Source organism: Peromyscus californicus, unplaced genomic scaffold, assembly GCF_007827085.1.
Source record: "Peromyscus californicus insignis strain IS unplaced genomic scaffold, ASM782708v3 Scaffold_4__1_contigs__length_199733344, whole genome shotgun sequence".
Classification (NCBI taxonomy): domain Eukaryota; kingdom Metazoa; phylum Chordata; class Mammalia; order Rodentia; family Cricetidae; genus Peromyscus; species Peromyscus californicus.
This window is the reverse complement of record NW_026294562.1, coordinates 93,402,674-93,425,103: the sequence shown is the minus strand read 5'-3', so window position 1 is coordinate 93,425,103 and position 22,430 is coordinate 93,402,674. Positions and strand designations below refer to the sequence as shown.

Below are 22,430 nucleotides of genomic sequence, written 5' to 3'. Positions count from 1 at the left end.
GACATTAGCAGTTTGGAGGGTGATGACAACTGTAATTGACTCAGTGGCATCCTGTAAGGACTCCTGTAATGTCTCCTGGTAGCCTAGTGCTACACTGGGTGGGACCTCTGTCTTTGGAGTGGGCGTTCAGTAGGTCTCTGGAATTTGGTCATGAGGTGGTTGACCAACTTGGACTCTGTAATCAGGGTAAGTAATCTATGTTCAGAATTGCTGTGGGATGTCTTTCTGTGTGCTGTGAATGTGTTGCTCCCACTGGCTAATAAATAAAACTGCACTGGCCTATGGTAGGACTGGATGGAGCCAGGCAGGAAAATCTAAGAGATAGTGAGAGGAGACAGGAGAGTGGGAAGAGATGCCAACCCGCCATTCAAGGAGCAACTATGTAATGGGACACAGGTAAAGCCATGAAACACATGGCGATACATAGATTAACAGCAATGGGTTAAATTATATGAGCTAGCTAGTAAGAAGCCTGAGCCATAGGCCATACAGTTTGTAATTCATATTAAGCCTCTGAGTGATGATTTTTTTTTTTTTTTTTTTTTTTTCGAGACAGGGTTTCTCTGTGTAGCTTTGCGCCTTTCCTGGAACTCGCTTTGGAGACCAGGCTGGCCTCGAACTCACAGAGATCCGCCTGGCTCTGCCTCCCGAGTGCTGGGATTAAAGGCGTGCGCCACCACCGCCCGGCCTGAGTGATGATTTTATAAGCAGCTGCAGGACCGTGGGGCTGGGTGGACAGGAGAAATGTCTGGTGACACAAAATAGGCCAGTACCCTGGAAGGTGAACCAAAGGTTACATCTGCATTGTGGCCTTTTGGCTCTTTCTGCATGTCCTCTCATTGGTGCCAGCTTCTCCAAGCATGGAGACAGCATGCCTGCTACTCCTGGGCTGCTCCTTGGACCAGCAGTGAAGTGTCACCTTGAAGTGAGTTGGAAATGGCAGGTCAAGCCTCATCCCAGACCTATTTAGTCAGAATCTTTATTTGCTTTGGTGCTGGGGACGGGAACCAGAGAGTGGTGCATGTTAAGCACATGCTCTGCTACCAAGCTGCACCCCTGACCTCTGGAATCTTCATTTTAACAAGTTGATTAGTGTATTTTCTTTTCAGTTGCTTTTTTAAATTTCAGTTTGGAATGTAAGTCCTTGCCAAGATAAAGTTTGCATTTGGAATCAAAGTGACAGATGAAACCTGGGGTCTCATGCACTCTACTAATGAGCAAACCCTTTTGCCTCACAAGTCCCTTATGTCATAGGTCAAAGCCTAGCAGAATTAAGGGACTGGTTCAGAGTCACACGTGAATTAAAAGAGAGCAAGCCAAGTGTCTTGCTCCCAGCCCTTCCTGATGTGTGTTCTGCTGTGGGCACACTACCGGCTCTAGTGCATCATCTGGAACAGTGGGAACAGGGCTTTGTGAAAGTACATGGTTCAATATACAGGGCTGTGCAAACAGATGGTACATGGCTGTTAAAACTTCTGGATGTCCTGGGTGACAGGAAGGTCTTATTGTCTATAATGAGCCCCGTTCAACCACATCTGTGTTCATGCTAACAGATAATGCAGGGTAGAGCCTCTAGTAGCTTCAGGATTGGGGCGCCTCACCAGAAAGGAGTGACAGAAAAAGAGGGAGTGGGAATTTTCAGTCTCTGAGCTCAGGGGCGGTCAGGTGGCTGGAGTGGTCAGGTTGACTGGCCATCAGGTTGCTGAGCCACAGCCCTCTTATCTTATGCCCTATGTGATTTCCATTTAATGACCCAGCTTTATGTCTCCTATAATAAACTGGCAAACATGTCTCTTTCAGTGCTGTGATTTGCACCAGCAGATTCGTACGTCTAAGGAGGGCTTGGTGGCATCCAGATGTATAGATGATAGTCTCATGGACTGAGCCCTGCACTTCTGCCATCTCTCGGGAAGTCATATCAAAACTGAACTGAATTGTTGGACAGCTTGGGGTAGGAATGGGTGGAAAAATGACATGTATTTGGGGTATCAGAACTAGTGTCTAAAACAAGAAAGCACTAGTCCAAGCCAGGATGTGCTGTATGTGTAAAATACACCCTGGCTTCTGAGGACTTATGGACAAAATATGAAACATTTTATGTCAGTTTCTTTGTATTGATGACTCTCTGAAATAGCATTTTGGATAATGGGTTATATAAAGAATGCCATTAACAATAGGGCAAGGTATGATGGCACACACCTATAAGCCCATTGAGGGCATTGCCTGCTTATCAGCCCAGGCTCTTTGACGTTTTTATCCTATGATGGTATTATTCAATAACTCTTTAAATCACGACAGAATAACTAAAATGTCTGTTTTCACAGAGGGAGCTAGCTGTTAGCAGTAGAAGCCCTGGTTCTGGAGTAGAAGCAGTGGGTAGGACTTGAGAGGATGGATGACTTGGCTACAATGAGATCTATGCTAGCAAGACCCAATGGCTGCATCTCCCAGAGCCACAGCTGGGATGTGCTATAGCCTTGGCTTGTCTGTCCTCCCCCTTTAGTTTGACTGCAGCTATGGAGGGTGTCTCAATACTGACTGTGAGTATCGAACCTGCTCAGCTCCTGGTTCCAGTTTCCCTCCTGAATTTCAGGGACACAGTAGGGCATTATGGCAGGTCCTAGGCTGGTCACTGAGGAGGCCTGAGACCCCTTGGCTGGGTCATATGTACCTGGAGGCTCAAGGAGGGACTAGCACTGCTTGCTCAGGTCTCTGAAGGTCCTGGAGCACTCTTGACCTGCTGAGGCTGAGATAAGAACCGGCATTCTTTTCGGCAATGTAAGGTAAACTCCGGAGATTTAACCAGAGTGTCATTTAGAATTGAAACCAATTCCTTAACCTAGAAAAGCCTGTGACCCATCAGGACTTTAATGACTTCTGCCTGTGATCTTTATAATGTGCCATACACCATAGGTGGTGAACTGTGGCTCCAAAGAGGCAGGAGCATGGCCACTAGCATAGCTTACTGGGAAGCAGAGAGGATGGTCCCAGGCTCCTCTAACTGCTGCAGAACAGTGTCCAGGACCCAGAAGCTTGTGGCTGGAGTCTAGTATCTCTCTTGCTTCCAAGGCCCAAATGGGTCACGGTTTTGATGGTCCTCTGTTCCATGTTGCTCCTGAGTACTGGACAGTGCAGAATGAGCTTGATTTCACAGTACACAAGAGACATCTTTTCTTAAGAAATAAATTTAATTCTGGGTGGTTAGTGAACTTAAGGCTCATAATGCCTTCATGAAAGTTAAGAGAGTCCAGTTACAAAAGCAGTAGTGGGCACAGTCTCAAAGAGCTGAAGGTACAATGGGCTCCATATTTTACAAAGTACAAAAAGTTATTTCATATACAAAGAAAAATACAAATAATGTGCAAAAACCATTTTCACAGGTGGCAAATTTATAAAATGAATATGATAAAAATTCCTTCATTTTTATTTCCCAATTTCTTATATATTAATACAGTTCTATTTTCTAGTGTGTTGATAATTTTTAATTTGAAAATTTGATTATTTTTAATCTACAAAGTAGTTTTTATTCTTTAAAAAGGGAACAATCTTTTATTACTAAAATCTTATGAATCAGTTTAGTTATTTTTATATTAAATTATAAGCAGGTTATCTGAAAAATCAGGATATAGAAATCATATATACATATTTTGAAATATTAGTTTGGTATTTAACATATTAACATGTCAAAACACATCAATCCGGCCACCAGGGGCCCAGCGGCTGCTCGGGTTCATGGAGGTGAACAGCATCCTTGAGTTCTGGGCTGGAGAAACAGGGTTACTGTAACTGAGACAGGGGAAGCCAGTTCTCAGGAGCAGTGCTATCTGCCTTTGTCCCGGGCGTGTGCTGGCGAGCAGCTGGCCGCGTCTCCAACTCGTTCCTCGGTTAGGAGTTCAATGCCGGTGTGCTTGTTACTTCACAGAAAGCGGTCAAGGACCAGGAGGGACGGGACAGCGCACTGTGTCCCCAGAGACCAGCGGTTTGCAGCAGTGTTTCCCTGCACTGGCTCCGGTCTTACCCCACCACTGTTGCTTTTCCCGTCGGAATCCTGTCACTCCCTTTGCCTGCCACTGCAGTCATGTCTCCTGCTGTGGAGCTCCCTGGCAGGGCAGGGTCCATGAAAGCACCTTTTGGCAGCACCAGAGAACCGAGCATCTCAAAGGTCAGGCATAAAAGTAGGTGTGTCGGATGGGAAACATATGCAGGACATATGATGACCTTTAGAGGGTATGGATTTTTGTCAAAAGTTCTCGAAGGAAATTATGGCCATGGAGAACAAAAAGGACCTTTATGAGGACTCAGGTAGTAGCTATCTTGCCTAGGAGATGATGGCAGCAAGTTTGGGAGCCTTCTCTGATCCCCAGCCACTTAAATCCAATTGAAACAATGCTGTGAGGGGGCCTGGGCTCCTCCCCAGCCCTGTGTGACAAGGAACTGTTTCAAGGGGGGACAGGGTAAGCAGGACCTCAGGCCCTGGGTGACCATTGTCCACTCCTGTCTGGCAGATGAGTTCCTCTAGCTCTTGTGCTTGGCCAATCATGGGCCACATCAGGCATCAGAGATGCAGCTCTGGATCCTGTCCATCCATTGCTGGGCACTCTGTCCATCCTGGGCACAGAAGTTATAGACACGCTTGCTGGTCTTGAGCTACAGAACCGAATGACAGAGGAGCAAATATAAAGCAGGCTGTTTGTGGCTCTGGGTGAGTGGCAACTAGTTCCATCTTGGCCAGACATAACTGCCTGTTCTAACATCATCTGTCACCGTGAGGTGGGCTGTGGGGTATTCTAAGGGTCATGCAAAAACAGATGACTAGCTAGTCCCTAACTAACTAATCCTTAGGATGCAGCCAGTGTCATCAAGGGGGAGGACACATTCTCCATCCCTGACAGGCTAGGATGCTGTTCAACTGAAAAAAGGAGTGGATAGTTCCCCCAGAGCCCTCTTGCCGTTCGCTCTGGTGCTGGGTAGGAGAGAAGCCCTGAGGCCCTCCCCCATCTCCTTCCTCAAAGGCAACTCCAGGAAGATGTCAGCTTTCCTCGTGTTCACTCTGCCTAACTTTCCTCTCCTCACTCCAAAGTGACTGAGTGAGTGACAGCGCTATAGTAAGGCAGAGGATGAGACAGGCTCTGGGCAGTGTGAAAAGGAAAGTCATGGGTTAGTCTGCCACTCACCCAAAGCCGTAAAACCCCCATCTCGAGTGACTACCAACTCCTCTGAGGACCTGTAATGTTGGGAGGCGCTGAGAGGCATGCAGGAGAACAGGAAAGATGGACTTACATCAAAGAAAGCCTTGTCACTCGTAGACTTTGGGGCTCCCATGCTGGGGCTGGCAGGCATGACTGTTTCTACTTCAGCCAGATCAATGTGGCCTTTACAGCTCGTATCTTCTCCCGAGTCATAGTATCGGAGCTAGGACCAGAGAGACAGACGGGCTGAGAAGGGAAACGACATGGCTTTCCACACTGTGTCTGATCACTTTCCTCTGCACCTTGCTTTTCCGTGCTAACTCTGCATGGAATAATACCCTAGCATTAACAACACTGGCTGTCTCTTACACATGCCTCTAATCCCAGCACTCGGAGCAGGGGCAGGCGGATCTCTGTGAGTTCAAGGCCAGCCAGGTCTACAGAGCGAGATCCAGGACAGCCAGGGCTACATACAGAGAAACGCTCTTGAAAAAACAATAACAAAACAACAAATTCCTAGACACTGATAAATCACCTACCTGAAAATGACCAAAGGATTGCAACCAGCAAGGCACAGGAGAAACACCACTGAGCTACAAACATCTGGAATCTTCCCAGCCTTGTCTGACAAATGAAGTTACTGAGAGTCCACTCTTAGTCTGAGAAATACTACAGTGGCTGGCAATGTCCAGCAAGACACTGAGACTCCCATATGCTGTTACTGGGAACAAAACTTATTAGAAACAATTAAGTGATGTCGGCTAGGATGAATGTTGGTGTCTGGAACCATCTCTCTCTCTCCTCTGCTTCCCCACAGGAACAGGAAATGCTGTGACCTCCATGGGTGCTGCCTTTGTGAGCTCAGCACTGAACACTGGCTCTCGAAGTGACAGCATGGCCATGAGATGGGCACAGGACAAGGAAGGCTTTGAAATGCAGTCAGCTGGCAAGCAGCAGACAGGCAGTATAAATGGTGCCGAAGGACATCACAGACAACTCCGAGCTGCCGGCTCTGTGGCTGTTAGAGCTTTATGAGCTGTTTAAATTTGGCACAATAACCATGTATTCCTTTGGAATAAGAAGAAATGAAGTATTTTAAAAGCTGAAGAGCTTGCTGGTGAGAGCCTTCTTGGCCTAGCTCTGCTTCCTTCCAGTGTGCACAGCAGGACTGTGATTGGCATTTCCATTCCTGTGGCTCTTGACGCACCCCCACCCCAGGCATGGCATGAGCAGGACTAAATGGAAAAACTAGATATCTTCCATGCTAAAGAAATCCAGAAGATGGTAGGAATACAAGTATCATTTGATATAATTTTAAATTATAGGAAAATCATGATTTTTTCCTATGTTATATTTAGTGGTTCAACGGAACTTTTCTACACAGTGAAGGGTCTATGATTTCAAGGACACTGCTGTTTTAAAGTACAGCTCTAAAAGGGCTTCTATTTGTGTGTTTGAAAATCTCAATATTCTTAAGGGTCAACAAACAAACAAACCAACAAAGCCCCTGAACCAGAGGAGAAGGTGGCCCCACACCAGTCTTGCTCTGGAAGGATCCTCTTGATGCTGTCCTACGGGAGTGCTGTCAGGGCACAGACTACAGCAGCAGCCGCTCTCAACCTGTGACTTGTGACCTCCTTGGGGGTTGCGTAGCAGACACTTACATTACGATCCGTAACAGTAGCAAAAAAATAGTTCTCAAGTAGCAACAAAAATAATTTTATGGTGGAGGTCACCATAACGTGAGGAACTGTATTAAAGGGTGCAGCATCAGGAAGGTTAAGAACCACTGTTTTAGGTCCTTCCTGATATACTCTGCATTTTGACCACAGCCAAGTCGGCCTGAAACAAAGGTTTCACTTCTCTTGCAAATGAAGGGTGTTTGGGGCAGAAGGTTTGGATAAGAGTCCCTTGAGATTACAGGAGCAAAGAGCTGAAGTCTAACCTGTAGCAGTGAGGACAAAGAGTAAAGCATGCCAAGGAGTTCTGAGTGAAGGTCTAATCTAGCCTGCTGTGAATCCCAGGGCTGGGTGTGCACCTCCACTCCCAATGCTCCCATCTTTGAAGAATAGCACTTCCTTGCTAAATAACCAGTACAGTGAGGTGGGGTGCAAAAAATGGTGGATAAATCTGTCATAACTGGATGTTTTCTGCAGCAAAGATGGACAGCTGTACCCTGGGAGGGAAGGCGGCACCTAGCTCATATGTGCATGCAACAGGCTAATGCTCCCAGATGCTTCCAGACCTGAATGGTAAAGGAGACATTTACCTTAGTCATCAGGGAAATGCAAATCAAAACAACTCTGAGATACCACCTTACACCTGTCAGAATGGCTATGATCAAAAACACTGAAGACAACTTGTGTTGGAGAGGATGTGGAGTAAGGGGAACACTCCTCCACTGTTGGTGGGAGTGCAAACTTGTATAACCACTCTGGAAATCAGTATGGCGGTTTCTCAGAAAATTGGGAATCGATCTACCTCAAGACCCAGCCATACCACTCTTGGGCATATACCCAAGGAATGCTCAATCACACCACAAAGATACATGCTCAACTATGTTCATAGCAGCATTATTTGTAATAGCCAGAACCTGGAAACAACCTAGATGCCCATCAACTCAAGAATGGATTAAGAAAATGTGGTACATATACACAATGGAGTACTACTCAGCAGAGAAGAACAATGACATCATGAAATTTGTAGGAAAATGGATGGAACTAGAAAATATCATCCTGAGTGATATAACCCAGACTCAGAAGGACAAACACTGTATGTGTTCGCTCATAAGTGGATACTAGATGTAAAGCAAAGGATAACCAGACTGCAACCCACAGATCCAGGAAGGCTACCTAGCAGGGAGGACCCTAGGATGACTCTGGCTTATAATAAGATTTTGTTTTGCCCAATAACTGGGCATGCTTTAGTGAAACATTTCACTATTAGGATAAGAATTTGTACTGTATCAAGCTGATGAAAGGATATGCTGGCTGTACTTTCTGGAGGGGAGGCTAAAATCTTTTTAGATTATGGATTAGCCTATAGAAAAATGTCTGCTGTAATCAAACAGTAAAGGGGAAGATGAATAGGAATCTCACTTATATAACTTAACTAAAAGTTCTCTGAACAGATGAAGATAGGTTTCTTCTGTATCTCAGAATCTAATCAATATTTATATTGATTATAATTCAGCTATTATTTGGCTTAAAAAGGCTTATTAGGAAATGTTATCATTTTTACTATTTTCTACAGAGAAAATATTTTTCCAGTTCCAAATTAAAAAAAAATTAAATTTAAGAAGAAAAAGAGAGGAGACATTTATGCATTAAGAGTGCTAGTGTTCTGAACATGCTGGGCTCTGGGTAGAGGCTACTTTAAAATTTCCTCCCAACAATTACTGCCAGGGACATTTTGGGCCTTGGAAGAGCCACCATCTACAAAGGTGAAGCCCTAGGTGACCATGCTGTGTGTGAGAAATACATAAGCAGGGCTTGCGATGAGCCTAGACAGGAGTAGTTTTTTCAGGTCTTACCTGGTGTTTCGTTACATCTAAAACAAACCAACGGGGTTTCCAACCCTTCAGCAAAGCTCCTCTCTTGTACAGCGTTCCTTCAAAGGATCTAGAAGGAAGGGCAACAAGACAGTTTATTCTGACTTCATTACAGAATCGAACAGACTGCCTTCTGTTTGTCAGGTTTCTGTCTCCCTAATGAGCTCTCCCAGGAGTTCTGTCCCTAGCCCTTTGGGGAGAGACTGACTCCTGCTGGGACGACCACACTCCCCTGTGTATCTACAAATTCTTGGTTTCCATGCTTTCCGCTATGCTAGGAGTGCTGAAACACCAAGGAGCAACAGCTGGAAAGAGAAGTCTGAAGATGCTGTGAGACACTATAGCATGTCTTTGGCATCCTAGTTTATATGAGTAAACTCCTTTTTCTTTTGCCAGGATGAGTGGGATTTCTGATGTGTGCCACTGAAAAGGTATTGTCTGACACACATTCTCTCAAATATTGACCTCCCCCACAAGAACCATCTAAACAAAGCATTTAAGAAAAACAAAAACCCACAGAATGAAAGCAAATCCATCTCAAGTCTGACAGGTTATTTGCCCAGGGCTGGCTGAGGCCCTGTCAGGACACAGCAATGTCACCTGTTCTCATCGTTCTTGGATGTGTACTGGCTGTAAAGCGTAGCTGCCCTGTGCTCTACGCCATTGGACGGGGCGATGGTGGCATTCTGATCCTCGCCAGTGCTGTGGTCCAGTGGGTGCAGCACAGGCCTCTTCTGATAAGAAGGCACGTTGGTAGATACAAGTCCTGGGGACCCCGATGAGTGTCTTTGGGACTGAGAAAGACAGAACAGGGCTAGGACAGTTTCCCAGAGGCTTAGGGATTGGCTGATAATTTCATTTATACAAATGTATCTCAGGGTGAAAACTGACTAGTGAGCGAACACATGTCAAACATTTATCCTGTTTTGTTCTTTTAATGAAAACTAGAAACAACCTAATACCCATTATTTGGGGACTGGTTAAAAAAAAAATAAACCAAGTGAGTCCCAGGAAAGGCGCAAAGCTACACAGAGAAACCCTGTCTCGAAAAAACCAAAAAAAAAAAAAAACAAAAAAAACCCTGTTATTCCTTTGCAATGGAGCTCCAGACAACAACCAAAACCATGCAGACAAATAGCATGTATGCCAACAAGAAGGCAGGCTTTCAAATATCACATACAATAAATCTCTTATTTCTAGGTTATACATTGTGGGTAATTTTCATCTCTTGGTAACCTGTGTACTGTTACTTTAAAAATGAAAGTAGGATGTATATCATTAAAAAAATCTAGAAACAACTTTATTTTTCTGGGGTAAAAGGCCACAGGTGGATGCTGTGGGATGGTCTGTATGTCACATGTGTTGCTGATTGGTCAATGAATAAATCACTGATTGGTCAGTGGCCAGGCAGGAAGTATAGGCGGGACTAACAGAGAGGAGAATTGAGAGAACAGGAAGCTGGGTGAGGGAGACACTGCCAGCCGCCATCAGGACAAGGAAGATGTAAAGTACCGGTAAGCCACAAGCCACGTAGCAAGGTATAGATGAATGGAAATGGATTAATTTAAGCTGTAAGAACAGTTAACAAGAAGCCTGCCACGGCCATACAGTTTGTAACCAATATAAGTCTCTGTGTTTACTTGGTCGGGTCTGAGCGTCTGTGGGACTGGCAGGTGAGAGAGATTTGTCCTGACTGTGGGCCAGGCAGGAAAACTCAAGCTACAGGTGGATGATGATGCTTTATGTCCAAGTGGCAATAGTTCCTGCACAGCCACGTGAAGGTAAGATGGAGCCCAGAGGCCCTTTCATCAAGGGCCTTCTTCTCAGGCCACTGGTCTTGTCTCTCTTCCCTGAAATGTTCTTCAGAACACTCATGCAACCTCGCTTCCCTGTGCTGGGCTGGGAGTCAGTCTGCTGTGGCTGTGAGTGGTGGCCCTGCCAGTCAGTAGCTGTGAGACTTCTCTGCATTCCTCCTTGTCATGAGGTACAAACCGTGCTCACTGTGGACTGCATAGGGCTCAGTCCCCTGGACATATCATATGCTTGATAACTGTTTCTAATAACAGGAATAGGAACTGGGGGACGAGAAAGAGGAAGCAAACAGAAAAGGAAGTTTGGGAAACAGAAAGTAGCTTAGGTTGTCATCTTAGAATATTTCTCTTTGCTTGTTTCTCTGGAGCAAACAGGGCTTGGCATTCCCTGTGTTTTGTGGAAGGCCAACAGAGACCACAGTGGCACCGAGATAGAGAACCCGTAATTTCCTCTGGACTCAGTGCCTGAGACATGTGCATTATGTCACTGTGGGGAGCGAGACATTCAGGAAGCATTTGGTCATCTGGAACGTTCTGCATTGAACCCTCAGGGCATGACCCTTCTCTACCATTTTCTCTGGGTCATGGGCTGTGGGCTCCATCTGACCTAGCACTTTCCAAAGCTCAGGGGGCTTTGCCAACTCACATGGTCTGTTCTTGGCTCCTCCTTAAGGTCCGTGGTTACTTTATCCCATAGCTGGTGCCATTTCTCAGGAGTTTGGTTCAATTTATGCTCCAATTTTTCAATTTCCTGCAAAGAAATGAGAAGGACAGTTTTGACAGATGAATATTTTACAAAAGGTAGAGTGTGCCTGGAGACACAGGTTTCCTCTGTCCTGGGCCCAGATGAGCAGCATGGCTAGAGCAGAGCTGGATTTGATGATTTATTAGGACTCAGCAGGGATTTTTTTTTTTTAAAAAAACAGACTGACTTAAATAATAAGCCATGGAGTGTGTGTCTCAGACACCTTCTTCACTCTTGGACAGCTCATGGGAAATCTGATGACCAAAGCGAAAGGCCTACCGTGGGCCTATGTCCCAACCCTAATGGCTGAGGCAGTTAAGTTTTTTCTTGACAGAGAAGCCCTCAACTTTGGTGACTCAAACCAGATGTGCAAAGAATGAACTAAGGGATGTTCATGAAAATGATTCCCTCTGACAGGTGCTGAGACAGCCATCACTGCAGCACAGCACAGTCTTCCTGGCTTGGAAACAGAGGGGACTCTTTATCAACTGTCTGACCCACATCAGAACCCAAAGCTGTCCCAGTGGCTATTGCCAGGATGGCTCACTCCAGAATCTGTCTTGTAGAAGGTGTCCCACCAGGCCATCAGCTACCCATATTTCTAACAAAGGGAAGTAAAGCACCCACAAAAGCCATTGCCTAGGCCTAATTCCAACAGCCTAGGCAGGCAACGCTGCTGGGAAGCCATCAGAAGGGAAACTGCTCTGTTTTCTCAGCTGCTTCCTTGTAGCATTTTTTTTCCCATCTTTTGAGACAGGGTTTCTGTGTAGCTTTGGTGCCTGTCCTGGATCTCACTCTGTAGTTCAGGCTGGCCTCGAACTCACAGAGATCTGCCTGGCTCTGCCTCCCGAGTGCTTAAAGGGATTAAAGGCGTGCACCACCGCTGCCCGGCATGCAAAGCCACTTTTATGGGTATCTTTGCCAATCGGTAAGTGTGGTGCCCACTGCTGCACAGAATCAAGGCTGGATTCTTCAGATTCAGAGTGTTAACTAAGACACAGCCCAAAGTAAGGGAGCCATTATAGACAGAAGTATGCAAGGCAGGCTAAGCTGTTCTCTTGGGGCCTGGTGCCTGTGGGCATGTCTACACATTGCGGACTTACACTGAAAAGTCTGGTGAGGGCATCTGGCTGGCTGCAGCTGATGTCATCATAGCACGGCCACACTGTTCTCCTTTGACTCTGGGGCCCAACTCCTCCAGCTATATCCGATTCCTCAGAGGGAAAATGCTTGGGGGTCAGCATCATCCAGTCGTATGAAGGACCTGCAGACAGAGTCTCCTCTGTGTAGTAATCCCACTTCTTGAGACTGGAGACATTTACATTAGGCTTCAGGGCCTGTTCAAAGAGAATTCTGAAATGTAATTTTCTCTCAACCCTGAAGTGCTTACTGCCAGGCCAGCCCCCTACATTTGTAGGGTGTAGAGCAAGTTTATAAAATTCACCTAAATATTTCAAACTTCTACATCAAGAGAACATTAAATAAAAAAATGTTTACCCTCCTTCTCCAACAAATGTAACTTCCTAATGATTTGGAAGGTCAGATTCAAATAAAGTGCTCTTGGGTTCCTCATAATTCTAAACTATGAAGTAGTGACACAGGGGGAGATGGGTCCCCAGCTCACAGGTCTTGGTTTAACCACCTCCTCCTCCCACCCTGACCTCGCATGAACATTTGTGTATACCCTAGGCCACAAAGCCAAACTCTGCTCATTCCATGTCAGGCAGCTACTTGGTTCCTCTGGGCCTTGGGACTTGGACAAGTAGACTGGTGAGTGGCTTGGGTTCAGACCAGGGATGTAGAGTACCCAGAGCAAAGATTAGATGAGGAGAGTCCACCTAAAAGTGAGCATTTGGTTTCTTGGTGGAGGTCTCACCAGAGAAAGGTCAGAGTTATAATGCATGGCCCAGGGCAGGGACCTCTGTATCCCCTAAGTACTGAAGTTCTGCTTATCAAACCTGCCCAGCCCCCAAGTATCTGATTTACGTATGGTATAAAACCATTCCCTTGGGGGCTGGAGAGATGGCTCAGAGGTTAAGAGCACTGTCTGCTCTTCCAGAGGTCCTGAGTTCAATTCCCAGCACCCACATGGTGGCTCACAACCATCTGTAATGAGATCTGGTGCCCTCTTCTGGCCTGCAGGGATACATGCTGTATACATAATAAATAAATAAATCTTTAAAAAAAAAAAACCATTCCCATCTAGTACTTTTATTGATGTTTATGAGACTGTCTTGCTATGCAGTCCTGGCTGGCCTCAAACTTGTGATTCTCCTGCTTCTATCACTCAAGTGATATGACTAGAGGCATGTACCACCACGCTGAGCCCCAGGAGTAACTTAAAAGATGAAATTATGGGCTGGAGACAGGGTTTAGCTGTTAAGATCTGAGTTCGCAGCGCGTCAGGCAGTCAAACCTGCCTGTTGCAAGCCTAGGTCATGCAGATGACATGACCAAGCCTTGCTGCCCCATCCTCTGGCATAAATATGACGTATCTGCCATAAATGTCAGTGCGTCCCGAGGCCCTTCCTCAGGTTTACTATACACTAAAGCATTGAAGATTTGTCAGCTGTGGCCTGGCGTGGTGGCATACCTTTACTTCTACAGAGGTAAAACTGCTTTGTTTTGATTGTACTGACATTACCTCTTCTAAGTTTTGGAGACTAGCTCCCAGTATTTGCATCAAGCATTTAGTGAATAGTCTCCATTTCCATTACAACCCAACCCAACCCTATGCCATCTTTTTTTTCCCCCTCCCCACATGCCATCTTAAACTTTTAAATACCTTTTGTTTGAAACCTCACCAATGTTTACGTATACTGAAATGAAGAGAAACTTTTCTACAAAGCCTTCAGACAATAAGACCCAGGTGACTTCACTCTACCTCTGTTTCCACTGATGAATATAAGTAATTGAAGAAGATGGGGCTCCGCTTGTGCATCTTGTCAATGCACTCCCAAATACAAACTCCTTTCTTGGCATGCTTGTCACCTTTATCATCAAATAAAGTTCCTGTAATTAAAAAAAAACCATCAAAATGGAAAGAATTTGAAATTTTGTCTAAAAGTACGAATCACATAGAAGAGGAAAAGTGAAATACTTAAGTCTCTGAAATCAGCAGCAAATGAGCAGAAATCTCAAAAGCTAACTGCCAACAGAAACAGGGACAAGCAGGTCAAGCCTTCAGAAAATGTGGGATAGGGTCTTGGCAGGGCTGTCCCACTCATGTCCTGCTTCTGATGTATAGCCACAAAGGAGACAGGCTACACATTTCTTAAGAGAAAATGGACTTATTAACTGATGCAGCTCAGTTGAAAATGTAATTTTATGCTTCTTTAAAAAACTTGTTTATTATGGAACTCGCTGAGCGTCGCGGACTCGGAGCTGCCGGATCGGTCCGAGAAGGCAGAGGTGGAGGAAACACTCAAGAGACTTCAGAGCCAGAAAGGATGCAGGGAATCATCGTGGTGAACACAGAAGGCATTCCCATCAAGAGCACCATGGACAATGCCACTACTACACAATACGCCGACCTCCTGCACAACTTCATCTTGAAGGCACGGAGCACTGTGCGTGAAACTGACCCCCAGAATGATCTAACCTTCCTTCGAATTCACTCCAAGAAAAATGAAATTATGGTTGCACCAGATAAAGACTATTTCCTGATTGTGATTCAGAATCCAACTGAATAACCGAATAAGCCACTGTCTTGGCTTCCTGTTTCATTCCTTAATTTAACGTCCCCCAGAATAATAGTGTTAATCCTGTCAGTGGGCACAGGGTGGTTGCCCGAGAGCCCACATAGACCATGCCATTGATCAATCGTAGCTCTGCCCACCCCAACAAAGAGTGTCTCTGGTGACCCAGTCAGTTCTCATTTCCAGGCTTATGATAAGCCCACACACAGCTTCCTTCTGACCTTCAGTTCACTTTGTCACCCTTGGAAAGCCTGTTTTTTTCTTTAACTAAAAATAACTTCAAAATAAAAAAACAAAACTTGTTTATTATGAAGCAATTGAAAGCATATTCTTGGTTAAAAGTTTACTTGTACTATAAATGATAGTCACAGAAACTCTGAATGACAGAGGTTGTGTTCTGTTTCCTTGAGTGATTACATGAACTTAGATTCTGATACCAACTCCCCCCCATCCCCCAGGGTTTCTTTGTGTAGCCCTGGCTGTCCTGGAACTCACTCTGTAGATCAGGCTGGCCTTGAACTCAGATTCACTTGCCTCTGCCTCCCTATGGACCACCATGCCTGGCTGTGTATTCTGTGTTCTTAATGGAGTTGGGGGTTTGAATACGCTAGGGTGAGGCAAGAGCAAGTCCTGGAAAGGCACTGCTACTTTGTTTTGTATGAAGTGATCCTGTTAAAAGTTAACTTTTTCCCACAAGAGACTGCCTCAGGCCCAAGGCTGTACAAAGTCCTGTAACCCACAGGCCCCAAGAATAACTGTTTCCTTTCTGTGTTTTTCTTCCTTCTCTCTCACAGCTTCACTAGGGAAGAAGCACCCTGGAGGCTGTGATAGACTTTAGACAGGAGAATGAGGGAAGGTACAAGAGGTAGCCCTCTGTGTCTTAGGACACACTTTTCCATCTGGTGCTACCCAGTGATTGGAACCATGGACAACGGACTTTTCTATCCAGATGACTGTCTTAGAGTAACATGTACATACACAGGGAACAATTTAAATTTAAACATTTAAAAAAATACTTGCACCATCAGACACTATCATCAAGTCCTATTAAAGTCCAATTCTAAAGCAGTAATATACTCTTCCAGTGGAGAGTTTCTGATGAAACCTTGACAGTTATGACTGAAGTCCATCAGCAGTGGTTGAGAGTCCTTTTAATTATTGACCTTGGCAGGTAGAGGATAGTTCCCACAGTCTGCCCAGCAGGGACAGATTCCAATTAGGCAACCCAGACTGGACTGGCATATAAATTAAACCAGGCTAGATGGTGAGTACCCCTTGGGTCCAGAAAGGGGTTTGGATAGGCCCTTTGGTAATGACATTCTAGGTGGTTTATGAAAAATGTGGAAGACACAGGATGAAAATAATTTCACTCTGTCAACAGGTTTAGTAAAATATTCTCTTACCTGATTCCTTTAAATCTTTTTATTTAATCTTTTAGATCATAGATGGGACCGAAAGCCTTGGCCAGAGGAGGAAGCCTGAGGAAACTGAGGCTGAGGGATGAAACTGTTCACCCATTGTCATACTTTCTGACTTAGTTTGATGCTATCCCTACTGGATCAATGAAGCACTTAACCTTGGCAACATGGTAGAATCACCTGGGAGCTTTAAAAAGTTCTGGCTGCCTAGGCCCCACCCTCAAGTTCTGATTCAAGTGGCTGGAGGTGCTGCCTAGATGTCCCCAGATAATTCTAGTCAATCTGAGAAGTGTTGCACCAGATTCTGGTGTTTCTCTAACTAGGGTCATCATCTGGCACAGCAGGAACCTCGGGCTTTGGCCACACCCACCTGGAGTGAAGGTAATTTGCTGGCCAGCTTTGTATTTCTCTGACAGCTACATATGCATATAATGTACCTTTTAGTAATAACACAGAATGACCCTGTCATACTCAGTTGGCTGAAGAACAGACACAGGCAGCTGTCACCAGCTCTACTTAAGGTACTGTTTCTGATTGTGATATGAGGTATGACAAAGGTCTGAAGAACAAACAGAATGGAAAAGGTCTGGCCAGTATTCTTTCCTTCACCCACAGTGAAATATCACAGCAGACAGTTTAACAACATGACTTGGAAGTAGCACTTGATTTCAGATTTTTAAATGGACATCACTGAAAAAGCTTTAGTTGTGAAGGGTCCTCTTTCTAAATACTCTGTGACATATGATGTAATTGAGAATACTGACTTGGTTTTACTTTAATTCCCCACCTCCTGAGTGCTAGAATTACAGGCATGTAGCACCATGCTCGGTTTATGTGATGCAGGTGATGGTATCCAGGGCTCTGTACATACTAGGCAAGCACTCTTCCAATCAAGCCACCTGGAACAAGTGCCGACTTTTTTTTTTTTGAATTATCCTAACAATAATTTGTTGTGCATATTTCCCTGTTTTCCTAACAACAACCCCCCCCAAATGTTTTCATGTTTTTTCAGAATCTATTAGAAACTGTGATAATGGTAGTGATGTCTACAATTTCTCCAGTGCTTATTACATGCTAACAACTATGCCGAGAAATTGCCCACTGCTTCTTCCTGTGGTCACTACAGTCCTACTGTACCCATCACTGTCCCCACAAAGTACAGCTGGTAACTGGTAGTGCTAGAACTTCACTTTGGTATCTGTTTGGTTTGGAGACTTTTGCATGAACTGCCAACCAAACTACTACCGTGGACAGGTCCCTTTCTATCAGAGTGGACATGAATGAAAATACTATGAATTAAACATGTCTCCTACATAGTGGTAGCACTTGTAGGTGTCAAAGAGTGAGCATTTTTAACTTTACACAGGCAGGACAAGAATGAGCACTTTGCTGTAACTAATGGCTGAGAGAGCACATTGCCCTGGAACTGGGCAGTTCCTTGGGTCACTCTACACTCCAATCTTATTTAGGATCAGTTACATTATTGACGTTTTCACTGAAAACATGCAAAACTAACAAAGATAAACAGGGGCATATAAATACATACCATGCTCCAATCTTTCATAGTCTGAGTCCAGAAGAAATGTTTTAAAGCGATTAGACACATAGTGGAAAGCCAAGAACTTCAGGTAATAGAGATTGAACTCAAACTCAGCTGGATACTGGTTGTGAACCTGAAACACACATAGAGAGTAAGGTCAACAGAAAAGTAAAAGGCATGCCATAGAACACTTACCTGAAATATGATGGAGTTCAATGTCAGCCTTGCTTACAGGAGACACAGTCTAGAAGAAAAATCCCTTCAGATGCTAAAGGAAAGGGGAGGAATGTGTGTCTTTTAACATTTTTTTTTTCTTGGTGTTTTGAGACAGGAATTTAACACAGCAGCCCAATCTGGTCTGGAATTCATTATTTAGCATGGGGGTGGGGGCTGGGGAGCTGGGCCTGAACCTGCTGGGCTCCTCCTGTCTTAGCTGCCAATATGCTGAGCCACCAGACCCACTTGTCGCCTTATTTTTGTCAATTCATCAGCAAGGTCCTAGACAAAGGAATATGGATGATTGAGGGAGGGGGAAATGCAGGGCAAGACTTGATTGTTTGACTGTTTACAGCATATTTTAGACAGCCTCTGTGGAGCCATCTCATATGGCTGAAAGCAGGCTGATGACTTGTGACATGCCCTAGTTTTCCAGGCAGTCCCATCCACCCACCCACCCAGGCAGGGTCTCTCTGTATATCCTGGCTGTCCTGGAACTCACACTGTAGACCAGGCTGGCCTTGAACTTGGAAATCTGCTTGCTTCTGCCTCCCAAGTGCTGGGATTAAAGGGGTGAGCCATCACTGCCTGGGTAGTGCTGCTCAGTCTTAAGAGCAGCTACAGAACTTTGCCTGGTCAAGATAAGTTTCAGTCACAACCGTATTTGCTAAAAGCTGTTTCTAACGAGTATTACAGGTAGCCTGCCCGAAGGTCAGCTTTTAGGGCTGGAGAGATGGCACAACTGAGTTCAGATCCCTAGCACCCACATAAAAAGCCGGGAGCGGCAGTGCATGTTGTAAGCCCAGCACTGGGGATGGGTAAGGACAGGGGACTCCCTAGGGTTTAGTAGCTATCAAGCCTAGACAAGAGGGTGCTTCCAGGTTTGGTGAGATCCTGTCTAAATGGCTAACAAAATAAGGTAGAGGAGCCATTGAGGATGATACTGTGATGTCACTCTCTATCCCCCACATGCACTCGCATGGTGAGCACACCTGGATACACTCATGCATGCATGTACACACAATAAATACAGCCTTTCTCCTCATGTTTAATTTGGATAGACAGACTTGGTTAGCTGAAGTAAGCAGGTGTGTGTGCAATATGTTGACTGCTCCTAATAAACCAATGGGAATTTTAAGTCATGATCTAGATTTTAAATCTAGCAACTACTTGTGTCTGGAGAGGTCAAAGACTCAAGAGGAGAACCGATTACTGCCAGTTTCCCAAACCAGTATAATTTCAAACTCTTTCTTCAAAATTTATCCGTATACCCACAAGTAAGTGTAGCTTTAACCGCTCATCAAACTAGCTTCTTTTTGCAACAGATGAAGACTATTACAGGGACTAAGTGACTACGGGGTGTCTAACCTCCAATGACACATCTTCAAGGTAACTCCTATACCTCAGGCTCAGGGACACTGGAGGAATGGAGGCTGCAGAGAGTGTAAGAGCCAGAGGCCTGGGATACCTGACGTTAGATAGTGTCCTCTAGACACGAACGACACTCTCAATATGGTTGTCTGAACAAGACCAGCAGGACACCCCCAGCTGACAGGGCACTACCATGGGAAATTCCACACAGTTCAACACCTAGATGAAGTGCTACAGGTGACAATGGCTGCTAAGAGGGCAAGAGTCCATTTCCTCCAGGGTGAGCTCCCACATAGGCTGTCTATCCCAAGGGGTCAACCCTGGCCATGTGGACACATAAGCAAAGCTAAACGGACACAGTAAGATACACACACACACGTGTATATATGTGACAATAATCGAAGAGCTCATGAACTTGGGAGGGAGAGACAAGGGAGGAGTTGGAGGGGTGGGAGTGATGTAGATGCAGTATTTATGAAGCTACCAAAACCCCCCACCTATTAAAAATAAAATTTTAAAAAGTTTATCATCCGTTATACCCCTAGTTTTCTGTTATAAGTTCTCTCCTCTCTCTCTCTCTCTCTTACTGTCTTTTTGATTGAACTAAATGTTTACTTTATTAAGTAATATTAAATAAATAGAAGGTACATTAAAAGTATCTAAAGCATACATAGTAGGCCTGTACACTGTGGTGCCTCTTCCTCGACATGTTCTGAATAATAGGGAGTGTGGCTCCTAGCCTTTTAGAACTGTAAGCACTTGTAGTAAGTATGAGTTTTTCTCCTTAGTAAAATAAAGGAACTAGACCCCATGCATTTCCTGTGACTATAGTATAAGAACAACTAATTAGAAAGACTAAGAATAGTTGGACAGTTTATAGTTATAATGAAATAAAACTCAAGTGAGACTAACAACATTATTTTATAGCATTATCTCTGGACATGAAAATAAGTTTCTCTGGCCTGTTGTGTTGGTGCACACCTTTAATCCCAGCACTTAAGAGACAGAGGCAGATGGATCTCTTGGGAGTTCCAGGTTAGCCAGGGCTACATAGTGAGACCTTGTCTTTAAAAAAAAGTTAATCTAAGTGATATTAGATTTAGTAATACTTTCTTCCATTTCTGTAATGAAAAATAAATTACAAAAACATTTCCCCCTCTTGCTTTGTTAAGTGTTTGCCAACTATGTCCTAATACAGCAATTATCATTCAAATGTTTGCAATTTTTGGTGGGGGGGGGGGCGTTAAAGAGACAGGGTCTCACTTTGCAACTCTGGCTGTCCTAGTCACCATATAAAGCAGGCTGGCCTCAAACTCAGAGATCCACCTGCCTCTGGCTCTCAAGTGTGGGACTAAAGGTGTGTGCCACCACGCTTGGCCCTTTTTCCTCTTCTGGTGGTGCTGGGGACCGAATCCAGGGCCTGCAGATAACAGGCAAGCACTGCACCACTGAGCAACATTCCCACAACCAGCCCTCCTAGTCCTTCTCAAGCAGCGTTCAGACTTCAGGTTTCCTCCCTGACCTGTCCTTTGATGCCATGTAGTTTTCTAGTTCAAGCTTCTGGTTTAAAACCAGTACACACACTGAGAGCTAGTGACGTATAGGGTAGGACAGCCAGACAGTGAAGGAGACTAAGCAAGACTGTGGGGGCCCACAGAGGCTCCCTAGTAAGGTCTTACTTGTTTTGCCCAGCAGGGCTGCATAATGGAATGATTTGGCCAAGGGTTTGGTTACCAGGTATTTTAAAGGGTCTACACTTATTGATACTTTATGCCTCGACCTTGAAAGTGGGGAGGTCTTTGCCCCGCCCCTTGCTGATGTATAAAAAGCCTATCATGAATAAAGTTGAGGCAACTACTGACCCAGGGCCCTCCCAAAGCTATACTGTGTCTGTTTTTCTTGTTGTCTCCGTCTATATTTCTACCTAATACTTCCTCATTCCTCTCTCCTCCCTCCAAGAACCTTTCAACAGGTTAGAGGTGGACTCCAGCACAAGATGAGGATGGAACCTGACTCTACCATCTGAAAGTCTTGAGGAGGCAGAGACTGCAGTATGCTCAGATGGGGTAGGCTACAAAGACAAACTACTCCAGCAAACATGGGAATAAACCTTCACCAGTCACAGGCCAGTCCAGGCTCACCATTTCCAGAGGAAGAAAGATTCAGGCCTCTACTAAGGATCCAGTCCACAAAGACGTTTGAAGGACATTTTAATGCTTCTGTTAATGACTATTTTCTTTAGAACCCACCTGCTTCACACATGTGTGAACTCTTTCCTAACTATTCTGATATTTAATATGCTTAGGAACAGAATCTGGAAAACTCCCCAAAAAACCATTGGTTTGCTCCTTGTCATATGAATGAAGCTATGGGTAGCAGAGCTTTCTAAGGACAGAAGTGCCCATTTCACTTATTTATACAGATGGGATCTGTCTGCCTTATGTCACTAAGCACAATTGTCTGTAATTGATCCATGCTGATTAGTTATCCGTTCATGCTTCTTTTATTACAGATAGTATTCCACTGTATTAACGTGCCACACCTTACTCCCTGTTGGTAGACATGGAGCTTTTCCATGATTTTGGCTACTGTACATAAAGTTGCTATGAAGAGGTATGCTACAAGTGTGTGTGTAGACTGAAGCTTTCGTCTTTCTTGTGAACTGCTGAGAATGAAATGATGAGTCGAAGATGAACTGTGGTAATGTTTATTTCTAATATGGCAATCAATTAATCTCCTGTCTTCTTTTCCCTGTGGTCAGTCTAGCTAGGGGTTCATCAGTTTTACTGATCTCAAAGAACATTTTTGGGCTTCATGAATATTTTTTATCATTGATCATATGATTTTCAGGGCATAGGGCAAGTATGCATCCAACAATTTCATTTTGTATGT

At 44.7% G+C, this 22,430-nt stretch overlaps 2 protein-coding genes and 1 long non-coding RNA gene across 10 annotated transcripts in view; 2 read left to right on the top strand and 1 right to left on the bottom strand.

Annotated features, from left to right (window-relative positions):
• Positions 1–3,167: 3,167 nt before the first annotated feature.
• Sbf2 (SET binding factor 2) overlaps positions 3,168–22,430 on the bottom strand; it is a 359,732-nt gene continuing 340,469 nt past the window's right edge. For all 8 annotated transcript variants that reach the window (XM_052713085.1, XM_052713088.1, XM_052713089.1 and 5 more), the window contains 8 exons: positions 17,958–18,084; positions 14,180–14,307; positions 12,399–12,632; positions 11,197–11,301; positions 9,340–9,533; positions 8,722–8,809; positions 5,281–5,412; positions 3,168–4,647 (listed from right to left, as the gene is read on the bottom strand). In XM_052713085.1, coding sequence (XP_052569045.1) covers positions 4,549–4,647; positions 5,281–5,412; positions 8,722–8,809; positions 9,340–9,533; positions 11,197–11,301; positions 12,399–12,632; positions 14,180–14,307; positions 17,958–18,084 — 1,107 coding nt within the window. In that variant the 3' untranslated portion in view covers positions 3,168–4,548. The remainder of the gene's footprint in view (positions 4,648–5,280; positions 5,413–8,721; positions 8,810–9,339; positions 9,534–11,196; positions 11,302–12,398; positions 12,633–14,179; positions 14,308–17,957; positions 18,085–22,430) is intronic.
• LOC128094625 (uncharacterized) lies at positions 9,547–22,233 on the top strand. Its single transcript, XR_008213019.1, has 3 exons — positions 9,547–10,253; positions 16,432–16,792; positions 21,498–22,233. It is a non-coding gene; the product is annotated as an uncharacterized LOC128094625 (long non-coding RNA).
• LOC128094624 (dynein light chain roadblock-type 1-like) lies at positions 14,318–16,425 on the top strand. Its single transcript, XM_052713093.1, has one exon. It carries the CDS (start codon positions 14,649–14,651, stop codon positions 14,985–14,987), a length of 339 nt encoding a protein of 112 aa, XP_052569053.1. The 5' UTR covers positions 14,318–14,648; the 3' UTR covers positions 14,988–16,425.